Consider the following 16839-nt stretch of genomic DNA (forward strand, 5'->3'; position numbering starts at 1 on the left):
ATCGTCCTGTAACGATATTAAAGTCCATTCACGGCCTTGGCAGTACACCAAATAACAACATTAGACAATCCGCCTCCACATCTCTAAGTTGATGTGCCATGAAGAAGGGCCAATGCCCGAAACGTCACCGATTATATTTTTTATTTTGTTAATTGTGATTCTGCACCCACTGGCCAAAGTAGCTATTTATGAGCTGAGATGTATTAACGCGTGGGGTTCATAGAGGTGTTGCCGCTCGCCTCTGCTTATTCGCCTTTGCGTCTCCCATCAGAAGTAATATATGCATCGCGATGTATATATATCGACAATGTGTAACGTTCAGTCGAATTAAAGTTGCGAGCTGGAATTCGGTAGAAGCTTCCGGAGGCGGCAGCTTGGGCCCAAAAAAACTGGCTCCCGCCAAAACCGAAACTTTAGCGCCGCCTTCCGCATCTCCATTGGTCCGCTCGCCACACGTGACCACGAGCAGGTGGGCGAGTCCATCTTGGGCTCGTCAGTAGGGGGGGAGCAAAGGAAGTTTACAAATAATAAAATCAAGTCGCGTTCACATTCACGCATCGCTGTTTCGTGTACGGTTCGCGCTCCGCGTTCGCAACAAATCTAAAGTAATGATTACTTCTCTTTCAATGATTTGCGATTTTTTTTTAAAAGAAGCTTTATAAACCTTCGTATTATTTGTACGAACTGGAATCTTAGTGGTAATATTCGGGGTCGGGGGGACTATCCAACCCCCCCCCCCCCCCCGTTTGCTGACGGAGTGGACTAGGCGAGGGGAGGGGCAGCGGGGAAGGGGGCGAGGCCACGAGCGCTCGGGCAGAGCGGAGTGGCAGACCGGGCGGGAGTGATCAGCCCGGGAACCACGGGGACCTCGGAACTACGGGGACCTCGGAACCACGGGGACCGGGGACCACGAGCTCCGGTGACCACGAGCTCCGGGGACCTGGGGACTCCGGGGATCTGGGGATTACGAGCTCCGGGGATCTGGGACCACAAACTCCGGGGATCTGGAGACTACGAGCTCCTTGGACGCCGAGCTTCGGGGAACTGGGACCACGAGCTTCGGGGAACTTGGACCACGAGGAGCTGGAGACCACGAGGACCGGGGAACCACGAGCTCTGGGGAACCACGTGTCAAGGGGGCTGGGACCACCACGGGGACCTGTGGACCACAGGGACTTGGGACCTCGAGCATTGGGTACCTGAGCCCACGAGTTCTGACGACCTGGGAGCACGATAACTTGGGTCCAGAAGGTGCCTGGGACTTGAGATCTGGGACCGCGGGTGCTTGTGAGGCCACGCGGATCTGGGGACACGGGTGCCTGGCACAACGACAAGTTGGGACCAAGAGGACGTGGGACCCCGAGGGTCACGGGGGTTACAAGGACCCGGGGTATGTGTATGACCTGTGACGGAAAAGGAGTTGAGACGACTGTGGGTTCTGATCGCTACGAAGACCAGGGTATGAGATTTCTCGGGTCACGGCCCACTGGACCAAAGAGGTTGTGGACTGAACAACTTTCGACCCTCATATCGACATGAGCCGGAAGATATGTACATTCTGGAGAGCAAGTACCTGGCACGTGATTTTCTAATAACTTAGAAACGTGTAATACAGGTTGGGACATTTTGGCTTTTGAAGACCCAAACGACTTTGGAGCTATCGGAAGGACGTGGTCAGCTGGCTCGTGAAGTCCCAGACACCCTGGCAAAGCTGAAGAGCTCGGAGCCTTGACGGCGTGAAGACCTAACTCATAAGGGTTAACGGCGATGCCAATTATCTTCCCAGTAAATCCTCGCCGAGTCTCAAGACTTCATTCGAGGAGGCTCCTGCCACGTTGAGATGTTTGGCCAATCCCACGAACGATTTGGGATTCGTGGGGGAGAAAATCCACCACCCACGAGGAGGTGACACGACGATTGGCACGGGGATATTCAATAATCCATAGCTTGAGTGTCCATCTCCTGGCCATCTTGCAACCGAAGAGTCGAATGACATTCAAATAGCATCGGGAACTATGGAACTAAAGGACCAGGAGCCTTGAAGACTTGGTTACTGAAAAGAAGAGGGAATTTAAACCCTGCAATATTGAGGAGCGTGGAATTGAAAGACCAATAACTTTTTTTTTAGATCCGTACAACTGGAAAGGCGAAAGAGGATTCGTGACATGAATTTCCCAGAATCTGGGACCTCTTTGATGGCTTGAGGCCCCCAAAATCGCCGGACGACTTTGGGACCAAAAGCAACGTCTGGTGCCTTCTGAGGAGGAACCCGCTCGGAAGCAACCAGAGGATGATGATGGTGATGCTGCTGCTGCTGCTGCGGGGTTCGGCGGGCAAGGGGACGACGCCGCCGGCTCTCCCGGGGCCCCGGCTGCTCGTGGCGGGACTCATCTTGGCGAGACTCGCGGCCTGTGAGTTGCCCTCAGCCGCTGCAGTCCACACACACCAAAGATAAAGACAAAGACCCCCCCGTGTAGCCTCAGCAGACTGGAGGGGCAAGTGCTGTTAGCGAGCACCTATGAAGGCCAGCGTAGCACACGAGGGGGTGGGTGGCCAGCACCACGCCCGGCCGTCTTTGTTTCCCCAGTGGCGATGTTTACACACCGCAAGCAAGTACTCATTTGAGGCGGAGTCGACCTAGGGGAGGCCCTGGACCGGTTCAGATAATCGTCACCGGTGTTGGTCGTGAGCGGGAACCGAACACATCCCTCTGCACTATGTGATGATGATATTGGTGATGGTTTTCACAGCTCTATTACTGCTCACTTCGAATGCTGTAGCAACGTTTAGGGCTCGTGGTACGGCTGTTGAGGCTGGAAGTTGTGGTGGGGGTTGTGTTGGGGGTGGGGGGGTTGTGGTGGGGGTGGTTGTGGTGGGGGGGTTGTGGTGGGGGTGGTTGTGGTGGGGGTGGTTGTGGTGGGGGGGTTGTGGTGGGGGTGGTTGTGGTGGGGGGGTTGTGGTGGGGGGGTTGTGGTGGGGGGGTTGTGGTGGGGGTGGTTGTGGTGGGGGGGTTGTGGTGGGGGGGTTGTGGTGGGGGTGGGGGGTTGTGGTGGGGGTGGTTGTGGTGGGGGTGGGTTGTGGCGCAGATTTGTTCCGAGTTGCGAGGCCAGGCTCATCATGTCGGTGCGCCCGTTTAGCCCCCCACCCCATGTAGTAGGTACGCAACAATATGTCAAAACTTGACCCCCCCCCTCCCTGTACGCACGCGGACTTTCTACCCCCCCCCCCCGAATCCTATAGAACGGCCGATATTTAATCCACGCAGAAACGATCAAGGACTAATACTATTGACGCGTTTAAGCAAACGGATAGTCCACCCTGCCGGGATATCTGACTCCTGTGAAGGCCACTGTGGACAAATTATAGGTGCTCACTAACAACACTTGCCCCAACATTTAAGGCTATACGGGGCATCTTTTCCTTTGTAAGTGGGGAGTGGTGGGGCAGTGGTTAGAGCTCGTGGTGGTGGTGGTCTGCTGGCCATGGTGTTGAGGCAGAAGTGTCGTGGTTGTGCTGCGGTGGTTGTGGTGGTTGTGTTTCGTGGTTGTACTGCGGTGGTGGTTGTGGTGGTTGTGGTTGGTTGTGGTGTTCAGGCTCGGGGGTGCGACGTCGTTGTGCCTTGCTGGTGAAGTGTGCTCATGGCTTCGTGTCGATGTTGCGCAGCGGTTGTAGTGTTCAGTCTGGGGTTGGTGTTGACCAGGGGGGGGGGTGGATGCGAGGGTGTGTGTGGCTGTGTGTGTGACTATGCAGCTGTGTGGCTGTGTGTGGTGTGTTTGACCCTGTTTATATGTCAATGTGTGTTTTTGTTTACGCGTTGCTGTGTGTGTGGCTGTAGGGTGTGTTTTTGGCTTTGTGTGTAGCTGTGGCTGTGTGTTTTGCTGTGTGTGTGTGGTGTGTTTGACCCTGTTTATATGGCAGTGTTGTGTGTTTGTGTTTACATGTTGCTGTGTGTGTGGCTGTACGGTGTGTTTTTGGCTCTGAGTGTGTTGCTTTGGGGAGCGGTAATGTAGCGGTTAGCGCACTGGGCTATGAATCCGGCGACCCGAGTTAGATTCCCGCTCACGGGCAACAACGGTGACGATTATATTATTTTTACCGGTCATGGGCCTCCCCTAGGTCGACTCAACCTCAAACGAGTACCTGATGCGGTGTGTAAACATCGCCACTAGGGAGACAAAGGCTGTCGGGCGTGGTGCTGGCCACCCACCCCCTCGTGTGCCGTTCCCGCCTTCATAGGTGCTCTCTAACAACACTTGCTCCAACATTTAAGGCTATACAGGGCCTTTGTAAGTGGGGAGTGGTGGTGCAGTGGTTAGCACACTCCTCCACGAACCCGGCACGCGCGAGTTCGATTCCTGCACACGACCGTGAACAGTCGTGAGCGAATTTTTGAACTGGTCCTGGACCCCTCTCCCCTAGGTCCATTCAGCCATAAAACGAGTGCCTGGCGTGTTCTGTCCACAATACTGGGGGGGGGGGGGGGACAGAGTCGGCCGGACGTGGTTTTGACCGTCCTATTTTCCGTTCCGGCATGAATAAGTGCTCGCAAGCAGCACTTGCCCCAACAGTCTGTTTAAAGGCTATCCGGGTGGGGAATCTATGCCTCCTGTGTCTAAAGTCTGCGGGCAGCAGTGGTTTTAAGTGACTAAGCTGTGAACCCGGTGACGCGTGACATTAATTAAACACCGTCCCTGTGCTCGCGAGCATCCAGGACCTTCTTAGCTGTGGATGGGCAGGCCCGGGTAAAGCTGCGTGGCCGCGAATCGGAGCCATTCCCTGTTCACCTTGGGAGTGGCGACAGGGGGGATGTCCTCTGCCACCCTCAGGATACACTGGCTGGGCTTTGCGATGCAGAGGTCCGCCGGTTCAGTCCCCCGGCGAGGCAGATGAAACGATGGCGAAAGTTTGTGAAGTTGCCCACCGCCTGCGTCCAAGTGGATGCACCCCAATTGGTGCGGCGGGGTGAAGTGTGGGTACTCCCTGTGGGAGAGGTTGGGCAAACTACCCTCTGGTCCAGTGCTCTTCATTGCAAGGCCCGTGGGCCACTCGTGGCCTTTAGTGCGGCCCCCGACAATACACAAATTGTGAAAACACACCCCTCCCCATCATCATCATCCTGCTGTCAAATCCCCAATGGTTTCAAATGTGTGGTGGCCCTCGCACTGATGATGCCTTATCGGCGAAAGTGACCCCCCCCCCGCTCGGAAAATTAGTGAAGAACAATGCTATAGAAGGGGTTCTCTCTCTAGAGCTTCCTCTACCAGCAGTGGCGTGTGAACAAGCAGTTGCATGGGTTCCTCCAGATAATAAGACACAATGAGGATGATCAATGCCCTGGCGCTGTCAAGGGATGAGCTCCCCGCCCCCCCCCCCCCAATGGTTAACTCATGCTATCGGTGTGTGCTGATCACAAGCTAATTGTTCGCTCCCTCTGAGAAGGAAGGAGTGAGCAGCTGCTAAAATCGGGGGAGCGTGCCGCGAAGAGGTGGGGCGTCATTATCATCGTCGGCTCCACAAAAGAAAAAAACCCAAACACCTCCAGTGGGTTCCCTGTTTCATCTCCCCAGCCGCTCGTTTCCTCCCCCCATTCAGTTGTGGCGTCAGCGCAGCCTTAGACGGGTAACGTGGTGTGGTTTTATGGTAAACTTCACCCCTGCGGGAGACAAAGGTGGCCTGGCGTGGTGCTGGTCACCCTACCCCCTCGTGTGCCGTTCTCGGCCTTGTTAAGTGCTCGCGAACAGCACTTGCCCCCAACACCCTGTGATGGGCTATACGGGGCTCTTTGTCTTTTGTGTGTGGCTGAGATGCTTTCTACCAGCACTTGCCCCCATAGCCATTGGAGGATCCTCGGGGAACTTTATCTTTGTGTGTTTGGGACTATATATGTTTTTGTGACTGTGTGATTGTGACTGTGTGATTGTGACTGTGTGATTGTGACTGTGTGATTGTGACTGGCTGTGTGTGTAAAACGCTATACGCATAGCTGTGTGTGGCTGACTGTGCGTATGTGATAGTGTGACTGTGTGATTGTGACTGGCTGTGTGTGTAAAACGCTATACGCATAGCTGTGTGTGGCTGACTGTGCGTATGTGATAGTATGGCTGTGTGTATGTCTATTATCTGTATGTATGAATGTGTGTGTGAGAGAGACCGTGTGACTATGTGGCTGTGCTTGTGAGACTACAAGTGTGTCTTTTGTCTGTGTGTAGGTGGAAGTCTGTGCGTGTGTGGGGTGTGGTTAGTGCAACGGTAAGCATGCTTTGCAGTGAACCCGGCGACCCGAGTTCGATTCCCGCTCACGGCCAACACCAGTGACGATTATATGAATCAGTCTTGGACCTCCCCTAGGTCGACTTAGCCTCAAATAAGTACCTGGTGTGTTGTGTAAACATTACTACTGGGGAGACAAAGGCGGCTGGGCATGATGTCGTGCCGGCCTTAATAGGTGCTCGCTAACAGCACTTGCCCCAACAGTCTGTTCAGGCTATACGACGGGGGATCTTTGTGTGTGTGTGTGTGCCAGTCGTTAGCTCAATGCGCTACTAATTCCTGCTCTCAGGCAACATCGGTGACAAATATCTAAATTGTTGCTGGGACCTCCGCTCAGTCAACTCGGCCTGAAATGAATGCCTGGCACGATGCGTATACATCAGCACTTGGGAAGAAACGAGGGTGAGACAAGGAACGCAGCCAGCCGTGGTGCCAGCCGTACATTCCCCTCGTGTGCCGGCCCCCAGAGGTGTTCGTGAACAGCACTCGTCCGTTAAAGACTACACGGGGGGGAATCTTTGTCTGGGTCACGGAACAACGCACGAGTGACCGGTTGCGAGAGCTGGCATCTGCGTCGCCACCATCCTGACATTTTAATCCATGGGGTGGAGCGTGTGTTTGGTTGAATTTCACCAATTACCCCTAACGAGCAGTAATTGATGACATGGGCAGCCACTTCCCCTTCTGCCCGGGAGAGGAGTATCTACTCATCAGGCAGCAGTGTGGCAAGGCGGTGGGGGCGCACTGCGTCTCGGCGTTGTTGCTTCCTGAATAGTCGTGCGGAGCAGAGGAACGCGCGGATTAGCGCAGCCTTTCCCTTTTTCTGCGGTACGCGTAGCGCTTGGGGCTACGCGCGACGTCGCCAGGGTGGTGCATGCGGTGTGGCCCGTGGGATTCCTCGTAAGCCGTGCTGCTCTGCATCTAATTTGCGGCATCGAATTTTGTACAGTACATTTTTTTTTTATAAACTATTTTTATTGTACCGGGTAAGGCCTACTGAGCTTATGTAGCTCTTCTTCAGAAGCGACCTGGCCACACATGATAACTTAATGAAGTGGCTTTTCACGTGGAAATGTATAGTAGCCAAATATTCGAAACGCATGTTGTTTCTAAATGTGGAGAAACATCTACGCGATCACGGGGAGAACATGTGAACTCCAAATATACAGGCGTCAGGGTCGGGATTGAACCCACGACCTCTGGCATACCAGGCGAGGTAGTTAACATTTCGTCACCGGACTTGAAAAAGACAGAATTTGTCCAAGACAGAAAGGCACCCCACAAATAATCCTTGTATCATTTGTGTGCGAATCACGTCTGGTAGGGGATTGCACTACGGGCAAAACTTTGGAAGCTTACGGATCTGAAAGCGTACTTGGGTTAAAAATGAGTCGTTGTTCAGTGAGTGGGCTAGGGCAGAACGTGCGATGGTTACCCAGAGGTCAAGAGTAATGGCTTAGGGTCATCCAATGGATGGAAAGCGCCCGCAAGAACGGCTTAGCCAATGGAGATGGAGCGATGAAATGAGCTCGCGTGCAGTTGCCAGGTGGATCGCCACCATCACAGGATTCGTGAGGGATGGCGGCGGTGGTGGCTCTGGGAGTTTATTGCCAAAGCGCCGTACAAAATAATTCATCTTGGCACGTAGTAACAGGGGTTTTCACTTTACCCTGCAACCACGAGAGGCGCTACCATTCAGAAGAGATTCCTGAGGAACTGTGTTCTCTGACGATTCATCGCATTGGGAGGGGGGCGAGAATTCATTAAACCCCTAATGTCAGGAGAGTAAGGGTGTAATTGGCAATTCACTTTAACGATTAAATTAACATTGTGTGTGTGAATCCATAACGAATCTGGGCTGTGTGTGCTGGACAGCGCAGCGACACCCATTGTTGTACTGTACTGCGGTTCGATGCTCCTGCGTCGACGCTCATCCCGCCTTTACCAGCAACCCTGCGCTCGCCAAAAGACTCGGCACGTTTGCCAACAAAACTAAAACTAAACTTTTATTATTTACCAGGTGAAGCTCACAGTGCTATGAAGAATTAGGGCCGTTGCACGACACGACGGCTGCTGTATATTTTTTCCTTCTCAGACCACACACGCGCGGTGAGGTTATTGACGAACATGCCGAGCGTTATATTCTTAGGTTTTTTCGGTAAAGTCACGTAGGTAAAAAAATTAAAATTAATAAAAATAAAAATAAAATAAAAAATCACGACGTTTTGGAGGCAACACAAGCTTCCGTCTTAGCTGTATCAAGTGAGATACAGCTATAGCTGTATCAAGTGAGATACAGCTATAGCTACAGCTATAGCTGTATCAAGTGAGATACAGCTATCGTGCTGTGACGGTTCCACCTGAAGACGGAAGCTTGTGTTGCCTCCGAAACGTCGTGATTTTTTAATTTTTTTAATTTTACTTTTATTAATTTAAATTTTTTTACCTACGTGACTTTTCCGAAAAAACCTAAGAATATGAATCCTTGCAGTCACGAAAGCTTCAAATCTAGAAGTGCCGAGCGTTACCAGTGCTTCCCGTGCTTGTGCATGGCTGCCAACGCAGCAGCAGCGCCGTCGCCAAATACCACGGCAGCGTCGAGCGCGGTGAAGTACGGTTAGGTTACCCCTAAACGACGACCCATGCGCGCGCTGTGCGGTGGGGGGGGGCCCTCACCCGGCAGCGGACGGGCAAAGGGGGCGCGCGTGCCAAACGTCTCGGCGCAGGACCCTCGCGGGTGTGGGCCTTGGGACTAGACGGCGAGGCGCTGCCGAGTCAGTCCGGCGCTTCGTCGTCGTCGCCGCCGCTGCTGTTGGAGCGCCCCCCCCCCCCCCGCCGCACGTCTGCGTGACAAGAGGCAAGTGGGGCAGGTAAAATATGCAGGAGAGTTGCCGTGGAGATGAGACCTATGTAGAGTGGCAGCAGCGGTGCAGGGCTGACCTTGGTTTTGATCTCTCGTTCGCGCACCGCCACACGCCTGAGCTGAGGGGCTGCTGCAGCTGTCGGTGGTGCTGGTGGTGCTGCTGGTGGTGGTGTTGCTTAACCGGTCCTGGGCTTCCCCTAGGTCGACTCAGTCTCAAATGAGTACCTGGTGCGGTATGTAAATATCGCCACTGGGGAGACGAAGGCGGCCGGGCGTGGTGCTTGCCACCCACCCCCTCGTGTGCCGTGCTGGCCTTCATAGGTGCTCGCTAACAGCACTTGCCCCAACAGTCTGTTAAGGCTACACGGGGGATCTTTGGTGCTGGTGTTGCTGGTGGTGCAGCTGCTCTTGTAGCCATGCCTGGTATAAAAGGTGCTCACTAACAGTACTTGACCCAAGCTGTCTTTTTGGCTAATTGGCAATTGTTCTTTGTTTTATTTGAGTGTATGTCTGCATATGTGTGTGTGCGTCTACATATTTAAATGCGATATTTGTATGTGTACAGTATTGTATACCTGTGTGTGCATGTGCTGACCCAGCGTTAAATGAGCGCATGGTGTGTGAACACTGGGGAGACAAAGGTGGCCGGGCGCATTACTGTCAACCCACCTCCCTGTCAGACTTCATACGTGCTCGATAACAGCACTTGGCCCAACATACTTAAAATGGTTTACGGGGAAGCTTTGTCTTTTAGTCTGTGTGGGAGGCGGTGGCTTGCTGGTGGATGATAGTGCGTTGCACTGTGAACCCGGAAACCCGTTTGCTGGCCGTGGCTGTAATATCAGCTGCGAGTGATTTCGGAAACGGACCCTGGACTCCCTTAGGTTGACTTGGCCTGAAATGAGTGTAAACATCATTAATACAGCAGGGCGTGGTAAAGCCTCGATTGGGGATGTGTTGGTGGAGTGGCGGTGCAGTGCTTGGCGCACGAGGTTATGAACCCAGCCACATTAGTTCTGTTCCCGGCCACGGCAATTATCAGTGGCGAATAACTCAACTGGAGCGACTCAGCCTTACATGAATACTTTGTGGTGTGTATTTATGTCCTACGGTTGGACTAACCCTTGCCATAGGAATGTGGATTTTCCACTACGAGCTGTGCAGGGTTGTAACAGGAGATGCTTCACCAGTGCCTCGATAATTTGAGCGGCTAATCACCGTGATGATTTTTTTACTTTTGTACTTTTGAGCTTGTGTGTGTGTGGTGAGTGGTGGTACAGTCGTTAGCACACTGCACCATGAACTCTGATGATCTGAGTTCAATTTGTCCTCATGACCCATAATAGTGGCACATATTTCACCCAGTCTTGGCCACCCACCCCCTCCTGTGCCATTCCAGCCTTCATAGGTGTTGGCCAACAGAATTTGCCCGAACAGTCTGTTCAAGGCCATACAGGGGGTCTTTGTCGCGAGCGTGTTATGTGTGGAGTGATGGCTTGTGCTGTCTGCGTGTGTGCTTACGCCAGTATGTGGGTGTTGTGCATGTGGGTACGTGTCTCATGTGTCGCGTGTCTCTCTTTCAGTTTGTAGGCTCTCTGTTGTCAGTTTATGGGTCTCTGTTTGATTTTATGGATCTCTGTGTGAGTCTATAGGGCCCTGTACGACTCTGTAGGTTTCTGTAGAGTCTATCTAATGCCAGATGGTGCAGAGAGACTGTCAGGGTAGAGCTTGGAGGTAGCCGTGCTTCCCCTGTGCTGTGCAGCAGCTGTGGCATCTGGCAGGGAGGGTGCAAACGCAGCGGTCGCGGCGAGGTGCGGCGGCGGTCGCGACGAGGTGCGGCGGCGATGGCACCTCATTGGGGGATCTTTGTCTCTCTCGTGCTGACGAGTGTTTGTTTGTGACCGCGCGTGTGCGCCGCAGGGAGCGACGCGCGTAGCTGCCTGCACAGCAGCACGGGGGAGTACGGCAGCGAGGCGCCTCCCTTGAACGGTGCCGGCGACGTCGGGGCCTACTGGTCCTACTCCGGTGAGGCACTCCCCCCTGCCCCCCTTTCTCACGTGAACCCATTGTCCCCCGCCCCCCCCCCCCACTGGACCCACGCACCAGGCAGCACGCAATTAAGTTTGACGTCGATCAGAAACGCCGCTGGGAATGGAAGTGAAGCGCTCAGCTTGGCGGAGGGCACACATGCCCGTCTGTGTGTGCGTGCGTGCGTGCTACTCGCTAACAACACTTGTCCCAATAGTCTGTTAAGGCTACACGGGGGAATTTTGTCTTTTCTTTGTGTGCCCGTGTATGCGTGCATGTGTCGGCGAACCTTTGGCACTTCACGTGGCCTCAAGGTGCACCTAGCCTCGCGATGTCACCGCCATTTAGTGGCAAACGGCAATTGTTGTCGTGCGTGCGGAGAGGCGCGAGCGGCGCGGGGGACACCGCACGGAAACTGAAAACGTTGCGTGTGGCGATGGGCGAGCAGATTAGAGGTGGAGAGTGTCAGCCGGCCAATCGCAAGTGTCCCTACCGTAATGCTCACCACTAGCAGGCCGATTGCTCGTGTCCTCACCGTAATGCTCACCACCAGCAGGGCCGATTGCTCGTGTCCTCACCGTAAAGATCACCAACTAGCCGGCCGATCACTAGCTGGATATGTGGGGGCCCTCAGTGAACGTGGTGGGTGTGGGAGGCCCATAGCGGGGCCTGGCGAGTGACTGGGGGTCCTCAGCGGACATGTTGTGGTGTGGGGCCCGCACGCGGACCTTGGACAAGTCTCGTGAGGGGCGACTGCATCCCACGTCTCTCGAGCGGAAGCTGCTGCCGCCACCGCCGCCACCGCCCCCCCCCACTGCCCCCCCCCACTGCCCCCCCCCCACCTTCCGTGCCGCCTCTTTGCAGACCGTGAAGAAGCGCTGACACGACACCAATTAGGGTCTGTGTTTGCCGATCGTTATCAAGCTGATCCGCGGAGCGGGAGCCACCACCTCGTGCTACGGTGGTGAGGGTGGTGGTGGCAGTGAGAGCGGTGAGGGTGGTGTAGGCGAGGGAGCGGGCGGTGTGTGTGGCGAGCGGGTCTGAAGCGGTTAGCGCGCTGCGCTACGAATCCAGCGACCCGAGTTCCATTCCCACTCACAGCCAACACCAGTGACGATTATCTGAACCGGTCCTGGGCCTCCCCTAGGTCGACTCAGCCTCAATTGAGTACCGAGTGCGATGTGTAACCATCGCCACTGGGGATACAAAGGTGGCCGGGGTAGTGCTGTCCACCCACGCCCTTCATGTGCCGTTCCGGCCTTCATAGATGCTCATGAGCAACACTTGCCCCAACAGTCTGTTAAGGCTATACTGGGGGATCTTTGTCTTAGCACAGGACAGGTAAAACGAAGAAAATTGTCACAGTAGGGAGCACAGTTGGTGCATCTGTCAGTCATCTCAGGCAGTCAAACTTTGGAACCTGGGTCTGTCCCGTCACGTGACAGCAGTGAGCCTTCGACACTGCACGTGGCGTCAAATTGCACCGAACCTGGCACAAGCGCCGTGGTGATGTCACCGCAACTTAGTGGTGAACGGCAGTTGTCCCATCACTGCCCCTGTGTATGCCGTGTGTGCGTGTCACACACGGAGTTGTTAACGCACTGCGCTAAGAACCTGGTGCCCCGAGTTCGATTCCCGCTCACGGCCGACACCAGTGACGAATGTCTGAACCGATCCTGGGCCTCGCCTAGGTCGGCTCAGATATAAATGAGCACCTGGTGCACTGCTCACCACCCGCTCCCGCGCCGTGCCGGCTGTCATCGGTACTCGCCCAGAGCAATTGCCCCACCGGCATGCGTGGGCTACTCGGGGGATCTTTTCCTTTTGTGCCGCGTGGCACGTGGTGGCGGCGACGTGATGAATGGCGGTGCGCCGCTCGCCGTGCCGAGGTCCGTCTTGTCGCTCCCGGCAGCAACGGATTAAACTGCGGCGGAGGGGGTGGAAGGGGGGGGGTGAGGGGAGTGGTGGGGGTCACTGGGTGCAGGCGTAGCTCCCACCCACGCCGTTACTCTATCATACGTCTGTATAACCGGTAACTGCACGAAAACAAAACGGTAAATACGGTTACCAGTTTGCTGCACGAATGGCAATTGTCGGGTGCGTTGATTACCGTCGCTCGGGGCTTGCACTGCGGAGGGTGCCGGTTCGAGTCCGTCTCTCGGCGCGGGAGCTGAAACAGTGGGGCTAAATGTGTTAAACGGGTTGCGTTCATTATTGTAATCGGTTACCGGTGTCCTATTCCGGAATCGGTTACCGGATCCTGACTTCTAGAACCGGTGACCGATTCCAGATTACGTGACTGATTCCGGAATTGGTGAATAAAAATTTCGATTCTTACTTAGGCCCTTCCCCCCTATGAGCCTCCCCATAGCCCTCATCCAGCCCGGTGTGCACCGTCGTCGCGTCCCACCGTCGTCACGTGGCCGCCGCGACGGGTCGACGCCCTGCTCACGGCTCTGCCGTGTGGTGTTTTGTGCGTCATTGTCATTTCCTGTAGACGTTCACAAGTGTGATCTCTCCACGCACACTAATTAACGTGCATGTTTAGTTTTGTGCACATCCGCTGACTTGCAAAGCACAGGCGAAGCAGTTTTTTTTTCCTCCTCTCTGTGATTTTGGTCCAGTGTTACCTACCTGTGTGCGATGGTGCAACAATGATTCTCTCTCTACGTTGTTCTGTTTCCCCACCCTTGACATCACCGCCTGTGCCCGCAGTCCCCCAGCAGGTCGGACGGGCGATGTTGTACGTTAGCGCGGTAATACCGTCGTTAACGCATCCAGACCAGAAGCCTCAATGATGAGTCTTCAAGACACGTTTTCAGGAGGGTCCTGCACGGGCGATGTTTTTCCGGTTCGTTTTTCGAGAGAGGCTGCCTGGCTTGGCGTGAGAGGAAACCGAAGAACCCTGGCCCCGAGTGGGGTTGGGAGTGTCACAAATCTCTGCGTGATCCACGAACCCTAGCCTCCTCCTCCATGTGCTATCTCTCGCGGGACACCTGGTGGCTGGAGGTGCAAGGGGGGTTGAGAAGCACTCCGGCAGGACCCACGTCCCTCCTCACCACCCCTCACTCGTCTCCCGCACTCTCCACCTCCGAGCACACCGCCCTCCCTGCTTCTCACCACCTCCCCCTCTCTCCCTCACTCATCACTTGCACCTATCTGTCTGTTCCCTCCACTTTCGCCTCTGCCCCCCCCTCTCCCTCCTCGTTTCACTCTCTCGCCTCAACTCTCCGTTCAGTATTACTCTATCTGACTCTTATCTTATTTGTGCTCCCCACCTTCCTCCCTCTTCCTGCGCTCCAGGGTCTGTCTGCCCCCACCATCTTGCTCCCTCATACTCCTCCCTCCCCTCCTACTCCCACCACCTCCGCACCTTTGCCGATTGCTGATAAGGTGATGCCGCAGGCGCACGTGTGTGTCTGTGTGTTGGCTGCGGGGAGCGTTGGCGCAGTGGTTATTCCTCTGCGCTACGAACCCGGCAACTTCATTTTGATCCCCGCCCCACCAATGGCTGAAATTGGTGCTGATTATCTGAACTGGGCATGGGACTGGCATAGGTTGACTCAGCCTTGAAAAAGAAACTTTGGGGGTGTCAACATTGGTTATTGGGGAGGCAAAGGTGGCCATGCGTGGTGATGCCCACCTATTCCCTCATACGTGCGCCGTGCCGGACTTCATGGGTGCTTGCTAACAGCACTTGCGGCTCCAACAGTCGGTGTAGGCTACATGCGGAGCTTTGTCGCGTGGCCCTGGGAGGTAAACGAAGAAGCCAAATGGGGCTGAGCATCGCACGTTATCGGCCCTCGGGCCCGGCCGCCAGCCACCGTCATTCAAACTGTTAGAGTGGCAACTAAAATGGCAAATTCATGAAAATACAGACCGGGTCCGGGGAAAGTGCGGGATGAGTCTGAGTGTGTGTGTGTGAGGGTGTGTGTGTGTAATGGAGAGTGTGTGTGTGAGGGATGGAGGGTGTGTGTATGAGGGATGGGGAGGGTGTGTGTTTATGTGTGTGATGGAGTGTGTGTGTGTGCGTCTGTGATGGAGGGTGTGTGTGTGTGATGGAGAGTGTGTGTTTGTGTGTGTGAGGAATCGAGCGTGCCTTGACTTTGCATTCGCCCTAAGCCTTTTCCGGCGGCTTTCTCTGCCCCGCGCACCCCTTCCCCACGTCTCCCGCGCCAACCAACTTGGCGATAATGGCTGGAGAAATTAATTACGGCGCGTGGAGCTTAATTAAGACATCGGCGCTCGTAAAACCACGGCTCGTAGCCACGACGCCGAGCCTCGCTCCCAATTAGCGACGATGATGCGCGCATGGCGGGTCGGCTCGTTAAGGCGTGGAGATGAATAAAGATGGCGCTCGCCGTCTGCGTGCGTGATTGAGGCCTCGGGGCAGCAGTAGCGGCCCCCCTCCCTCCCCGTGCGGCGCCAGCGGCAGCTGTCGTTGGGCCCTACTATACCGCCCGCTTTGTACGGGTGTCCGCCCTTAGGTGTGGCTAGAATCCATCTCGGAGAATTAAAAATATCAGTTGGTCTGTCAAGCCACGCAAACATAACTTTTGTATGCAGAGTGGGCGGGAAAGTGCTGCTTCCATGTTGTGTGGATTGAAGGTCACTTGAAGGGACAATATTCGCGATAATAATGGTCGTGTTTAGTTGCGTACAGCGGTGGCGGCCTTCGTGCAGAACGCGTCTCACAATCACGAACCGGAAGGCAGCAGTAGGGCGGTGAGCCGGCGCTACCAACAGTTGCCCAAGCTCTGCAGTCCTCGATACATTAAGATGTTTTCAGCCAATTATTGAGTGTTCATTATACACGTGTGGAGGAAACTAGAGCACCTGGACAAAACCCACAGGTCCGAGGGGCCAACACTCTATCCCGTACAGAACGGATAGATGGTATTCCGTACTTTTCCGTACCGCCCGCCCTCTCCTAGCGATCCAGGGTACGCATCCTCATCGGCGCCCACAGGAAGGGAGTGTGGAACAGATCGATATTAGTCCTCACTTTGCTGTACTGATTTCTGGCGAGCCAGGGTAAGGGCACCCGGACGCCTACGGGGAGGGAGCTTCACAGTAATAGTGAGGCCATCCACCAAACCTCGCCGCTGTCTCCACGACAGCGCTGGACCAGAGCCAGCCATGTGCAGCGCAGCATCGCCGCCACCGCCCAGGGATCTCAGAGGTAGCTCTGTGATTTCCACTTCTGTGGGCCGTTTTTTGGCAAGGTGGGTTAAACCGCTCGCTGCGAGAGATCCCAATAGATTCTTCGTCCTGAGATGAGACGCTGACATCGCAATCGGGATAAAACTGGGGAAACGTGGAAAATAAATATTTGAAAAAATGATGTCACGCACTCGCCCCCGATCTCTCGGCCTCTCTCACGCTCACCACCCGTCCGCCCTGCACGCTCCCCCCCGTGCGCCCCGTGTGACGGCACAATCAATAATTCACGGCTCGCCCATGAGAGCCATTATTTGTAATAATGCGAGGGGCATTGTAATGTTTTGAGAGGAGGTATTTGTAACAATGAGAGGGACATTGGAACGTTTTGAGAGGAGGTATTTGTAACGCTATGAGAGAGGCATTGTAATGCGTTTTGAGCATGTGTCTATAGCAGTGTGAGGGGTATTGTATTGTTTTGAGAGGAGGTATCTGTAACAATATGTGTTGAGAGGAGG

The 16839-nt window shown here is 54.8% G+C and overlaps 1 protein-coding gene across 2 annotated transcripts in view; it reads left to right on the forward strand.

The window, feature by feature from the left end:
• Nucleotides 1-808: 808 nt before the first annotated feature.
• PTPRG (protein tyrosine phosphatase receptor type G) overlaps nucleotides 809-16839 on the forward strand; it is a 72199-nt gene continuing 56168 nt past the window's right edge. For both annotated transcript variants that reach the window (XM_061574062.1, XM_061574063.1), the window contains exons 1-2: nucleotides 809-2411; nucleotides 11054-11158. In XM_061574062.1, the coding sequence (XP_061430046.1) occupies nucleotides 2291-2411; nucleotides 11054-11158 (226 nt within the window). In that variant the 5' untranslated portion in view covers nucleotides 809-2290. The remainder of the gene's footprint in view (nucleotides 2412-11053; nucleotides 11159-16839) is intronic.

Source organism: Lethenteron reissneri, chromosome 54, assembly GCF_015708825.2.
Source record: "Lethenteron reissneri isolate LAM-NWPU_2019-01 chromosome 54, ASM1570882v1, whole genome shotgun sequence".
Taxonomy (NCBI): domain Eukaryota; kingdom Metazoa; phylum Chordata; class Hyperoartia; order Petromyzontiformes; family Petromyzontidae; genus Lethenteron; species Lethenteron reissneri.